Raw genomic sequence first — 14,947 nt, forward strand, 5'->3', positions numbered from 1 at the left:
AACATTATAGTATGAACACAACCCCGTTTTTCGGGAAGTTCGAGTAACTCAACCCTCCTTTGACGCAATCCATCCAACTCAAAATACGCTTAAATTAATTTTTGTTTAACTCAGCCCCCCATTTAACTCAATCTTCATTTAAATCCACCTCTTTTTAACTTAATTTAACCTAACCTGTTGTATCGGTTGAATCGAGTTGAGTTGTATAAGGGTTGAGTCGAATGGAGCAGAATTAAATGAGAGTTGAATTGCTGCAGGTTGAGTTAAATGAAGGTTGGATTGCATTGATGTTGGGGTAAACAGGGTTTGAGCTGAATAGGGGTTTATCTAAATGGGAATTTTTTCTATGCTACCATTTTACCTGTTTTTGACTTATCGTTTAAATTACCGTTTGTTTGGTTTTCTTTCACACAGTGTATGTAAGTCTAAAATGCTTGACCTTGTTTCAATGAGTTCAGGTGTGAAATGGTTTCCCGTCCGTTTTCACATTCATGTATAGCAGAAGATAACGCAAATGGGGTTTTTAAAGGCCAAATGACAATACTGATGAAAACACAGAAAGCGAATATTTCGAGAGAACAACCGCCTCTCTTCTTCAGCGCGAACAAAATAATATGATCAAGGACAAATTTGAACAGCGTCGTTGGCAGTTAAACTTTGTTTGGATTTTGTGCAAATTGCGGATATTGGTGAATACCTCACTTTATTATTTGTTAGGTATTTGATTTTAATTCTTTTAATTTTTGGTCTTTTATTGAATTTTATTTAGTTTTTGTCGTTTTTTTTCATTGGTTTTGTTGTACTTTCCGCGCTTGTTTTTTGGTTTTTGTTTTTTCCTTGATCATATTATTTTATTCGTGCTGAAGAAGAGAGGCGGTTGTTCTTTCCAAATATTCGCTTTCTCTGTTTTCTTCAGTATTTTCATTTGGCCGGTTAAAAACCCCATTTTGGATCGTTTTTTTTTCTTTATGTTATAGTAAGCCAATGTGGTTTAACAAATTATGGCGTTCTGATTTCAAATATTCCACCATTATAGTGTGAACATTATACCATTGAACGCAAGTTCAGACATGATTTAAACAATTTCTTAGCCTGGAAAAAGTACAGGGCAAAAACGATAAAAAAAAGAAAGAAAACTGAATTTGGTCAGAAAAAAAAGTAAAACTGAAAATCTACTGTTGACATCGCTACATTGGAATGAACCTAGGTTTTAAGCTTCGTTCTTTTGACCTTATTTCTTTTTACAAATTTTCCCACCTCCTCATATTTAGAATCCTCCGTATGATATTAAAAAGAAACCGAGACTTGCACAACTTTCCGTAGTTGTAGTGTTCGGTGTAACGTTCCCGGCGAAATCATTCACCAAGATCCGTTCAAAAGAATATGCTGGGAATTTTAAAAGTAGTTTAATTAATCAAATTCTAACTAATTAATTTTAAATTAAGATAGTTTCTGAGACAACATCCGGTAGTCATGGTAAAACGAAAAAAATTAAGACAATGAAGGAAAATGAGGTAAGTCATAGCCAGTGAAAAAAAACCCAGAAGAATTGAAATAAAAATGAGAGATATATCGTTATTTGAGGAAGGCCTCTTCCTTTTTATTTTCTGTTCTAAGGTTTGCATTTCGTATTTACCTTTGGACTTTTATCTACTGTTTTGTTCTTGTACTTCCACTGAGGACGGCTGAGGGGAGGTCTCTCCAAAATATTGAATTTTTTCCACTGACTGTAAATTACCTCGTGTTTTTGTTGTCCACGTTTTTTCGCATTGTCATAAATCAAAAAAAAAAAAAATATATATCAGTGTTTCTTCACCCTGCTTGGTTTTAGATTCTCTGCCGCATATTCACACAATCAGGATTCAATAAATTGTTGTGTTTTGAGTTCATTAAAAAGAAACCCAAAGATCATAAACATTTTCCCTGACAAATAGGTATAAATCCATAATGTTATTCGCCTTTGATTTTGCATGCAAAAGACGTTCTGATCCTGCCGTATTTGGATCTGTTCAAAGCTACTTTATTGGGAGTTTGATGCATCAAGAATGGCTTATCTTTTGTTACTTATTATCCTGAGTAAACTACCATCGTAGACATCTTATTCGACGTTTTTGTTATATTTTATGTTAACTACATTGTCTCTACTCATTTTTGATATTGGTTTCTTATCCATGTATGATCCCTTCTTTTTATCTGCCATCTATAACTACCTTTCCTAAAATTAAACGCGGCGCCGTACGAGGTTATTTTATTTTTCACAACCCATCTTCGTGAAGCAGAAAATATATATAAATTTCAGTTATTTGATTGCTTATTTTATATACAAAATTTTTAAATGATAATATAAGAAAAATATAAGCAATTAAAAAATTAACAAGCACACTCATTTGGAACTTCAATGAAATAAATTTTGTCTTTTCTGGTGAAGAAATTAGGCGTTAAACATAGATGCGATTTGTGAAAGGGTTTATATGTCAGAAAAATTTTAAACTGGGGAATGGGACGGGAAGCACCCTGGAGGACCCAGAAGCTAGCAACGTCAGGTTATGAAAACGTCTAACAAGGTCTTTCACATATGAAAAATGATTCCCCATGTGATAAGAGAATTATAGCGTGTTTTTCATTTTTTTTTTTTTTTGCGACCCGGTTCCGGGTCAACCCACACTTTAGAAAACGCTGGTTTACCTCCGTTTGGTAAAAATATCGGAGATGAAAATGTCAGATTTAGAAGGGGAATGTTCTTCTCCTAAATCAAGTTGCTGAGGCATAAGGCACATTTTGTTCAGTTGTCAGTATATATGCAGGTATACTGTTTAGTTTTAATTTATTAATAAGCAAACCTTAACTATATTTTACCAATGATCTAATTCAGTCTGCCTTATCCCTAACATCACCAAATTGCATAGCTCTTTCGGCCATTTCATTATTTGACTTAATAAAATGATCCCATTTCATGATTTGCCCTGATTTTATCAATTTCTAGATTTTCTGTTTTCTTATCTTCAAAGTTAGCAGTGTGTTAATGAGACGTTCCTGTTAATGGCGTGGTAGTATGAATTACTAGTGCACTTTGTTTAATTCGCTTTGGTCTATTTCATGTATTTGATTTTTTAAATATTTTATCTTGAATAGTTTTTGTAATGACTATAGTAATGTAATATAGTAAATATAGTAAAAGGACTATAGTAAATGCCTCAACTGTAGATGCATATACCCAAAATTCAAGCGCCTGAAAATGTCTTCCCATTACCGAGGTTTATTATCAAAAGTTTATTGTTGGATGTTTTGTCTATCTCTTTTTTTCTTTTTTTTTTGTATTTTTGAACGGTTCTAACGCTTTTCTTGGGATGGGGCGGGCCTCATTGTATTGAACTTGATCATATCCGAGTTTACAAAAAGTAAGTGTTCATAGTTTAAGTAGATTAGGGTTCAGCCATCTCAAGCTCTATTTTGGTTGTCCCTCCCCTCTAGCTGAAATTGCGGTATTCCTCTCCTAAGCCTTTATATATGCAGGCTCGACTTAATTGTATAATACTTTAACTTGAATTAAAGGGTTGGATTTTATTCCCTTTTCTTAAGTTTTACGCTCTCGGTTTTTAGTTCCGCTCCTTTTTTTTACGCTAAATAAAAGAGGTAAGTGGATTTGAAATAACATGTATAAATAACACGAAAATTAAAATATGTTAGTATAGAAAAAGTTGCGTTGCCTATGACTCTGAACAAAAGTGAATGTTTTATTTACTCTTGATTATAAGGTATTACCCTCTGTTATGTATTATATTTTCGTTTTAGTCATATCGTTATAAATATTTTCTAAGTTTTTGGGGTGAGCGCTCCGTGCATACCTTAGGCTAATAAAATATATTTTTAGGGGATTTTATCACAGCCCTCCGTATTTATGTATACTCATAACTTTATAATGACACACTACTAAGAATTATTATTTTTCTTATGTTTCTAGTGCGAGCGGACTACAATCCACAAGCACTTGTGTTTTTGTTTACTTGTTGGCGAAATCATATTCATCGCGGGAATTGGAGAAACTTGGCAACCAGTACTTTGTGGAGTTGTTGCTGGTTTGTTGCAATATTTTTTCTTGGCAGCATTTATGTGGCTATTGCTAGACGGTAAGTTATTGTTAGGGTTGTAAATTGTGAGTAAGTCCTGAGCTTGTGATTTTATATTCTTTGGTTCTTATTGGACCCAGTGGTTTAAACATGAATTAAAATATAACGATGCCAGGAGCTTATCTTGATGTCAACTCTCCTCATTTTAAGTGCCTGTGTTGCGGTCCTCGCGTGTACACTTTGTATCCGACATCTTGGACGAATTTTGTTAAGATTCGAATAAGAAAAAAAAAAGCCAAACCATATAGAAAAAAAAATATAAAACATAGAAAACTAGAAAAAAAGAAAGATAAATACAAAAAACTATAAAAAAAGATGATAAAAACAGGAGAAAATCATTAAAAGAAAAAGAAATAATGAAAGAAAAATACATGTTCTTTTTAAGACAAAAAAGAATGTTTTTTTCTTTAAATCTAAGAAATACTTCGGTATATAACGTGAAAAATCTCTTACAAATTGCCAGCTCTTCCATCGGCTTTTAAATGACGTGAAGTAATATGAAGCAGATTCTTTTTTCCATGGAGTATTTATATTCATGCCCAATAGAAAGTCCCAAATTGTTTTTTTCCTCCTTCTGAAAAGTTGACATTTTTATTTGCTTATAAAAACCTGCTTATTAATAACTTTCGATCTCTCTCAGTTTTGACCTTCTTCGCCTATATTATCTATCATGTTCAAATCAATCAGAATATCTTACTTTAAAATCATGCTGAAACTTTTTTTCTGAAGAGTAAACAGACACTTTTCACAAGGACATGAAAAATAAAATTTGCTTGTTGCATTGCGGCATTGTTTTTGGCTGTAAAATAAAAAACTAAACAATGCTTTTGAGATGGTAAAAAACAACTTGTCGCTCATTGGTTTGTTCTAAAGACCACCGCGATTACTAATGAATAGAAAAAATGACATATGCATCAGCCACACACAATAGAATATTATATAATTAGTTTTATGGCATGTAAGATCATTCGGAAAAAGTTGATCTATGGGGCTCAAGGGGCTGTCGACTCCTCACCACTTGGTATGTATTATGGAATGCCACTTGTTCCAGCGTGTGGGACACACCTCCACCGCGTCGTGCCCCTTTGCTCCACGTAAGCCGAATTTGGGAACCCTATTTGGTGTTAACGATCTTTGAAAGTGGGAGCTGCTGGGGCGAATTTTGGAGGGAATGCACGAAATTCCTTTGATTTTCACTTTTCAATTATTTACATGCAACTGTGTTAAATGACCTTTTTTTTTTCATCTATTAAGTTTATGCATTAGCGAGTTAGATTATCAGATTAGTACATCCGTTTAGCCGCAATATATTGGAATATGTTAATTCTGTTTTGTGAATTATTATTTTATTATTCAGTTGTTAAATTCGGCTATCAAATTAACGAATTTAATCAATCAATTATTTTTATGGTGTGTGATCCTTTTCAAAAAGATTATAAGCGGGACCCGAGGGGTTCCCCACTCTCCGCCACATAATGTGTAACTAAGAGTACCATTTACTTCGTCTTGTATGGGATACCACGCCATGCCTCGTCTTTTTAAGTATGACATACTCACCACGTCACGCTGGTGTAGACGAATATTAAAAGTGGGTAGTCACAGGGGTTAATTTGGAAGGATAGCCTATCCATAAAATTACTTTTGCTTCATTTTTTTCAGCTATTAAATTTAATTATTAGTTGATCAGATTATTTAATTAGTAAATCCATTTTGAACCTTTAATATGTTGAGTTACATTAATTGTGTTTTGTTCCATTATTAAATCATTATATTTTGTTACTTAATTGTCAAATTCAATTATCAAGTTAACCGACTAAATCAATTTATTTGTTTAATTAGTTATTTGAAATACCATCATAAGAAATTCAAGAAGACGGAGCAATAATAAAAAAAAATAGATAAAAAACTAAACACTTGAAAACACATCCCAACATGATTCAGTTATTGAGGTCAGTATCTGTGGGGGGGGGGCGAGCTTTGAAGCCCCTCCCCCTTCCCAGAATTTTTGTCCGTCTCATAACAACGTAACAAAAATGTATATAAAAAAACTTTTATTGTGTTTCTTAGAGTTTTTTATTGTAATCATCCCAAAATCATCCCATTGTAATAAAAAAAAAACTTTAATGCATCTAGTCATGTTTTCACCCTTAATCCCCCCTGTTTAAGGAAAAGAGCTTTCCATATTCTAATGAAACTATTAGGAACATATTAGAACCCTAAAAGTTTTTTTCTTTTTCCGCAATGTTCTGTTCTGGTGAAGATTTGAATGAATTGTATTGAACAAAAAATGATTCTTAAGTAAAATGTTGTTTGTGTTTTACGATTCTTTTTAATTAAATTTGTTTTTTATTTTACATTTTTAGGTCTTCAAATATATATTTCTTTGGTACATTTGTTTGAGGCAGAGCGATCTAAGTTAAGATGGTATTATCTTACCGGATATGGAGTACCTATTGTCATTGTGGCCATAGCTTGCATAGTGGACCCATTGAGTTATGGTTCGCATCGCCATTGCTGGCTCAGAGAAGAAAACTACTTTATTCTCAGCTTTGTTGGTCCTGCTATTCTCATTCTTCTGGTGAGTATTTTTCTCTTATTGGCAGAGGTTGCCATGATGCGTAGTCTACTACTCATTACAATAATTTTATTAAATAATTTTTGTATAAAGTAAAAATAATTATATTAAATGATAATGGTGTTAAAAAGAGTTTTTGATCACTAAAGCACTTATTATGGTTACTATTAGGAGCAACAAAGGAATGGAGAAGCCATCCCCTCCCCTTGAGTTTCGAAAAATGCCTTAAAGTGTTTTCTCTTTAAATCTTTTTAATTGACCAAATAGCCACGCTAGTCCGAGTCCGTGGTATCCTTTAATTAAAATTCATAAGTGTATGGATAAACTGTAATTTTCGACATCTATGAGGGGGGCGGGGTTAGTTGTTTTTGAGAAGATGCCAAGAAACATTTTCAGTGAAAATTCAGCAAAAAAATGTATTTTCAAAATCTGGGGATGGGTACTTATTCCTCATGAACAGTTTGTCCATAAGACGAAATAATTCCAATTTGAAAAAAAAATCGCTAAGTTTTGCTCATGGCCTAGGGTTATATCTGCTCCCATTAAAAGGGCTGGGGTACAATGGTCAAGTTAGCGGGCATAATTGTAAACAGCGTTGTATGAGAAATTGAAAGCTACTTCTCAAATTATTATGATAGGACTTAGTTCGTAAGAGTCCATGCATAAGAGTGTCACCCACACTTCAAACAGTTTATTTTAAATGAAATTTTGGTGACCGAAAAAACATTTTTTTTAATCTGATGGAAGTAAACTGGACACTCTTTCATATAAAGAAATTAGTTTTCATTGTTCTAGAGAAGCGGAACTTGGTTTCCGTCAAAACTTAGGTTTGCAGAACGATTAAAAGTGCTGCCATATTTCATGTCACTCTAAGTAAAAACCATCCTGCAGAAGTATATATTAAGTATTTTTTTTACCAAAATGTGTTTTTGATTTTTTTTTTCGTTCAATTTTGGTTTTCTGACTAACCTCTGCTACGTTTACAGTCCTGGATTTACCAATAGGCCCAGAAGATCTTGGCCTAGGGGTGCGCATTGCCAGGGGGTGCAATAAATTATCGCTAAGTGATTTTTTTCTTAATTAAAACGTGACTGGTGTGATTTATCGCAAAAGTGTCTGGTGCATTCCGCCGATGCGGTGATTATTCACAGAAAAGTGATTTTAAAACAACATAGGAATTTTGTGGTCACTTATAAACTCTCAGATATCTCCCAATAATGGCGGCTGAGAGTTCAATATCACCTCTCTTTTTCATTACTTTCGGACGATCAGTTATATTCTGTTCAGTGCATCAACAATCCCCGAAATTTTTGAAGATTTCCCCGAAAATCTCTCAAAAACGGAGTGCCAAAAACGCTTCCTAGAAGTGTCGAAGCTTCAAATCAGCTTTTGATTACTGCATTGCTTTTATCCTATCTTGCATTTTTAAGGTTTATTTTCCCTGTGAAACCTGCTGTGAAACTGAGAGCCAAAAGCCAAACACCAAGTCAGAACCATGTAAATTTGGAACCCCTTATTTAGAACTCCCTGCACCTTTATTGTCCGCTTATGCATTTTATCCAAAAATACTCGTTGAAGCTCAAACTAATTTCAATATTTGAGCTAAAGTACCTGAATCTGATTGAATCTTGTTTTTCTTATAAAAAGTCTTAGGCCTCGGAGCAAGAAAAAAAAAAACCTTCCGTTTTCTATTGTCAGGTGATATTTTAGATTTATAAGTACTGTATGTTCACTGCTCTTGAGTTTGCTCTTCTCATGAAAAATTGTGAAACATTTTTGAAAATATTCTGCTTGAATGTTTGCATTCGAACGCAAAAAGTGTTGCATCAACATAATTGCTTTGAGATACTTTTAATTGCAAAAGGGACATGTCTTTTGGAATCAAGTGACATCCTTCTTGGAGCCATGTGAACAACGCTTTAGCTAAATTGAAAAGTCTTAGTCAATGGCGATAATTCATGAAAATTTAGGAGAGGGATGAATTTTTCAAAATCTGGGGGGATGTATTTGTAATTTGTCAATGAGAATACCAAAAAGTGTTTTTTCAGTGAAAATACCCTAAAGTAGTATTTGCCAAATTCTGGGGAGGGGGATGAAAAATCTAGGGGGTACCCATGCCCTTACTCAATTAACACCACTACTTAAAGGTCAATTGAAAAACAAAAACAGTTTTGAGCAATTTGAGTTTGAAATTTCCAGATTATATTCATAATGATGGAAGGTCAGATTCAAGGATGTACGTAGGGGGGAGGGGAGCACCCCTGAAATCTTTAAATTTTTCCGATTATCTGGGCACTCCCTATTCGAATAATCAATTCAAATTCGTTTTTTATTATCCTCCCCTCCCTCCTGAAGATACCCGCCTACTTTCAAGTGGTTATACATTAATCGTAGTTGAACCTTTGAAAGCATACATCAATTAGATAAAAAGAGTCATCTACACGGGGAATAATCAAGTAGAGCTAATATAAAAATGCATTGAACACAGGAAAAAAGCAGACGTACCTATGTTTATTATGTGCGAGGGGGGGGGGGGGTAGACTTCTTCCATCTCTCCTCTTAGATGAACAAAACCGATGAATAGCACAAAAATTGTAATATGTAGGTAATTGGGAATTGGGGTTTTTCTTTTTAAACGTTGCCCACCATAAGCTTTTGTGGACTCCACAATCCATCCTTTTGAAATTTGCAATGCCATTTTGGGAAATTCGTATATATTCAATGAGCTACTCAGCAAAAGAGTTTCAAGCAACAAAGTAAATTATTATGCCGAAAATATTGCATAAAGATAAACATAGTTCGTTCTGATTTTGGACGGCCCAATTTTCAGGCACCATCCTATTCTCTAGAGACTATGTTTAATTTGGATTATTAACCAATTTTTTCTAACACTTGTTAACTACTAAATTTTTCTCATTGCTTTTTTTTGTTGCAGTCCTTATTTTGGATTGATCCCTGTCCGTCATACATCATAAAAGGCGTTGTTTCAGTTTGTGTTCTCAAACTCATAAAAAAAGGGACAAGTTTATTCTCATTTATAGTTGCTAATTATATATTGTTTCATCTTAAAACTTTCCGCTCTGAAATAAAGGAGAGGTGTGTGATTTTTAGTTCTTTGATAACATAGGTCTATAAAACCCTAATTATATGGTATGAACAAGGTATTTCTACGTAACATTCCGCCCGTCTAAGTTTTAATTATTATTACCACTCTATTGTAATAAACGTGTTGACTGGCAATCAAAGTGGTTCTTCATTTATATTTTTTAATCACACTGTTGAAGTGTGCCAACCCTTTTATTTCTTCTACAAGGAACTTGAGTCCATCCTTGTGAATCTTTGAGTCGATCTTGTGTCAAAAGTGAGCGTTTATTTGTGCCTGTCGCTTTCAAGCTTTTTTATTGGGCCCAAGCGCATTATGAATTGTTTGGGGCTGCTTTGAACCCCCCTCCATTTATATTATTGTAATGAGAAGTTTCAAAATATATTTAATAGTTTTAAAGCCTCGGGCTAAGTTTTTTAGGGGGGGGCGATGTATTGAAGAGTTAAGAGGAAGTTCTCCCAAAAAAGTTGGGAATCTTAGGCTAAACATGTTTTAAACATCTTTTTTTGGGCTTTAAGAATTATTTTGCAGATATTTTTAAAGTTTTCCCTGTGGTTTATTTTTCACTAACAAAAAAAAGTTTGTTCTTGATTTTAAGAACCCTTTTTAATGCTTTTGGTTTTTAAAATTCGGTTTTAGGTATTCTAGAAACTAGGAAAAGTGTTCGAGGAATTTAGAAGAGCTTTTCCATACTTTGGGAAGTCCCCCACCAATACTTGGGGGGTGGGATTCAATTTGAAGGGATGAAAAAGTGTGATCGAATTCATCTAGGACCATAATTTTTTTTACTTTTGGCTGTGCTAAGGAACGATATCAATTAGACTCCTTCCTCCTCCCTCTGTATTTTTACTCCTTCTTCTTCCTCTGTGTATTTTTAGTTAAATAAAAAAAAATTGTTGCAAATAAAGCTTGCCTTCTACAATCCCTGCTCTAGGCCATGTTTTTTCTTTGAATTAGACCTTTTAGTCAATTATTCCCAATTATCAAGTGACTTAAAGTCTAGACATCGGTAATTAGTTTTCATGCAGTACAAGTTTATAGTGATCTTTGTCGATGTTGTTTTCTTTACATTTATTATGTTTCACTTCTTGTTCATTTATGTCAGTTTGATCAGCAAAAAGGAGCTACTGATTAATTTGGATTCACTTAACTACCGCTGAATAATGCTTTACAGTGAAGGGAAAAAGGGCTTAACTTCGGAGAAGTTGGAACGAAAGTGTGTTTTTTTTTGCAACAGAATGCTCAGAAAAATCAGTTTTATAACATATTCCTAGCCCTCCAATTTTCCACTTCAGAAAGTACTCCAAAATCATCACAAAAAGTGGAAAATTTGATTTTTCTAGTTTGTGTTCTTGTGGGATGGTTTGGAATGTTTCACTGATTATTCAGTTGGATCAGCAAAACCGAGTTAAGGTCAATGTCCGTCGAATTAACTAGCCCTGAATAAATATTTTCATTAACTTTTGATTTTTTTTTTTGTAATTGGGCATGGCAAGCGATATATATATATATATATATATATATATATATATATATATATATATATATATATATATATATATATATATATATATATATATATATATATATACGTTAGTATCTATTCATCTAATAATCTAAATACATATCTTAATAATGTAGAACTTACTTCTGTAATATTATTCATCATACCTAAAAGAAGGTTGGTTATACGGGGGGAAGATGTGAGAACCATCCAAGAACCTTTAAAAAATTTTTAAGCTTTATTATGTAAGGAATAACGTGGTAAAATCACATATTATGGCTTAAAGACGCTTAAAGCATGTTACTACAGAGGTTGGATTTATTTTCAGTCGACAGGACCTTCCATTCTGAAAAATCCTCTGTTCTTTCCATGTAGTTGTTCGTTATCCACCGTTGTACCCGTTTTTCTCGTCACGGGTGCAAAGTCGCGTCTTCTTGTCACGGTGTAGCTTCCAATTAAGAAGCCCTCGATATAAATTTGAAATTGAATTTTTACAAGATTTTTTTTTTTGAATCAACAAGTATTTCCGCACGTTTTTTTTTACTATATTTTTTTTTCAAATAAACTTCACTAGTCTATTTTATTAAATAATTTTGAGTCAAGTGTGAACAATTTGTTTGTTTTAACTCCTTAGTGTTTCTGTTATATGTTTGTAACGTAATGTATATGTTGTTATATTTACGTTTATAAACGCAATATACATTTTCAAGTATGTTATATGTTCATTAGTCCATACTTTCTCCAATCTAAGTCTCTTGTAACAACCCTTTGTGAATTTATTAAGATGACAAGGGGTACAAGAGCTTGCAGATTATTAAATAGAATCAAATTTCTCAGGAATTCCAGGTAAGTGTATTCTAGCTAAGTTAATGATCCCCTCAAATTAAACTTATATTTAGCTGTAGAATTTTAAGCCATGAGAGATTTCGTACTTTGATGGGATAGTTAGACATTCTCACAAATTACCTGTAGTGGTTTATTATAAGGGTAGAATAAAGAAAAAAAGAACTAATAAAAACAAAAAAACAAGGAGAGTAAAAAATATAACATAAAAAAATAATATTCTACTTAGCAAAGTTAAGTGTCAATGTTCTCACAGCGAACTTCCTCAATCCCCTCAATAGTCACTGTAAAATACAAATACAATGTTTTGGCTAGTCATAAGATTAGTCACGTGCCTCGCATGTGGGGGTAGGGGGATGAGCTTCTAGAGCAAAAGCCCAAACGGGGTGCATCTGCAGAGTTTTTTTTCGAGCTTGGCGACAACAGACAAAAAGTGCCTCTACTCTCTGTATGTACTTGCTATAAACATGGTTTTCGCCATAATTTGGTAATTTACTTAATATATATATATATATATATATATATATATATATATATATACTTTCACTCTTATGGATGTCTTCCTTTTCAGTGCAGAATCATTTTTCCATTATTCCCGTAATTTTCGAATGTTTGTTTAAAAATAATACAAAAAGGAGGGAGGCTGGAGGGAGCAGCTCCTTTCTGTAATTGCTTTTGCTCCATAGACTATTATTATCAGCTCTAATATAATGTTTTACGGAGTCAATGAACTCGAAACCTGCTTGAATTTTTCTCAAATTTTTTAAGTCAAGTTAGCTTTTAAGCAAGCCTTTTAGGTTTGACGGCCAAAACATTCTTGTCATTTTATGATACTAACCCTTATTCTTTAGCTCCCATACGAACATATACATAAAGCTGAAAACAGAAAAATAAAGACCAGGTAATCAATCCAGAAATTTCAACCCGTGAGGTAGGTTGAATTTTGCCAAATTTGTAATCTGCCATTAAAAGTGTTAGTAGCATGTAATTGAATTGATTCGGCTTCTGGCCGAAAAGTATTTCTCAATAAATCACTCAAATATCACTCAACAAATTCCAAAAAAAATATTTTTTCCTATTTCACCCATCTTAGATTTCCTTCTCGGGAAAGGTGCCTTAAATTGATTAATACAAGGGGGGAAGTTGGGGAGTCCTCCGGAATTCTAGATGAAGCGCTTCTCCATCTTGTATCAATTATTTCCATGTCCAAACAGAAAGATCGATTTAGATAATGTCTCGTGGGATATGGAGTGTAAATTCTCTTGCAAACACGCCGCTAAACTAAAGGAAGAAGAATCATTAAATAACAAAAGAAGAATAATTTTCAGAATTTATGGTCGATTGGGATTGCAAATTTTTTTTTAGGGTTGACACAGAGATAGAGAGAGCTTCTTGAAAAAGATTTATAATTGAAAAATTTACCTGTCTTTTACTGGCTTAAATTTCATAGAGAATGTCAAACCAGGTGAATTTTATCTTTCTGTTATTTTTACTGCCTTAAAATTTCAAGTAGGGACACAGAAATACCAACGAAGTTTTAAAAAGATGGCTTTATTTGACTTTCCTACTTTTACAACAAGGAAAAATGCAGGGGCACAATTTCGTTAAAATCCTGGGAGGAGACAAAGTTGGAGCCTATTTTCCCAATTAAGTGAAAATGACAGTAAAAATATAAAAAAAATAAGTCGTTTGAAACCATAAAGGTATTATTTAGTACTTTAAAAGTACTATAAAGTTACTTTATAGTACTATATAAAAATAGCTTACAGTAGTATAAAGGTAAATACGTACTAAAAGGCTGATCTGTTTCTGTTGATGCTTGAATTATGCAGGTTTGTCTTAGTTTTGACAAGATTTTGGAAGAAACTAACTTTCAGCTAAAGGGGGGGGGGGGGGCAAACTATGGTCTGTGGGAGGGGCAAACTGAGGTCTGGCAGGGACAGTTGTCCCCCTCCCGTGTTCCATAGCAAATTACGCCCCTGGAAAAATGTAATTGTCTTACTAAAATAGGTCACAGATTTAATCTGATGAAATAAAAGTACACCTTTTACATTGAAATTACAGGAAAATAACCTCTTTTTTCTCTCTGATACTTCTATCCTTTTAAAAACAGATTATTTCATTTTCCAGGCTAACACTGTTTTCTTGATACTGGCTTCTGTAGTTGTATGTCGACATCGATTAATTGCCTCTAAATCAAAAGACCAACCGAGATCGTCGTACGCCGCGTAAGTACTCCATTTCTTTATATCTTTGCTCTTCTATCCTACTAATTTACCTTACTTTGATCTTTTACGCTTCTCTATGGGCACATTTTGATTTAACTTAAATTGGTTGAAGGCGTACTCACAATTAGATATTACTATTACCAAGATTTAGCAGGTACTAATCCTTTAACTATTATTATAATCCTATAATAAAAAAACCTTTTGACTCAAAAGCCTTTCTTTCTCTTAGCTTGAATTTTCACTCGGGCAAACCAATGAAGTGGAACTTCATTTCGTTCTTTTTACTCCCTTAAAAGTTCACACAGGAACATGGGAAAACCAATCAAGTTTTTTAAAGGTGGGAATTCCCTAACCCCTCCCCTTCCTGAATCCTAATGTTTCCTGAATTTTCGGATACTTCTTATTCAAATTAACAAACAGAAACTATTTTGCCTCTCATCTGGAAAATGTTATTTTTGTCCCACCCCCTCACGAACTTTTTTTATAGCTTGTAAATATGGCGTGCATACTAACGGAAAAGCCAGTTTTCTCAGTAACATGAGCATTAAAAAAAAAAAAAAAAAAAAG

At 33.5% G+C, this 14,947-nt stretch overlaps 1 protein-coding gene across 3 annotated transcripts in view; it reads left to right on the forward strand.

Moving 5' to 3' along the window:
* The window catches only part of LOC136031034 (latrophilin Cirl-like), a 139,306-nt gene that overhangs the window by 96,120 nt on the left and 28,239 nt on the right, over positions 1-14,947 (forward strand). For all 3 annotated transcript variants that reach the window (XM_065710223.1, XM_065710224.1, XM_065710225.1), the window contains exons 9-11: positions 3,962-4,127; positions 6,491-6,705; positions 14,283-14,380. In XM_065710223.1, the coding sequence (XP_065566295.1) occupies positions 3,962-4,127; positions 6,491-6,705; positions 14,283-14,380 (479 nt within the window). The remainder of the gene's footprint in view (positions 1-3,961; positions 4,128-6,490; positions 6,706-14,282; positions 14,381-14,947) is intronic.

This window comes from Artemia franciscana, chromosome 9 (genome assembly GCF_032884065.1).
Source record: "Artemia franciscana chromosome 9, ASM3288406v1, whole genome shotgun sequence".
Classification (NCBI taxonomy): Eukaryota; Metazoa; Arthropoda; class Branchiopoda; order Anostraca; family Artemiidae; genus Artemia; species Artemia franciscana.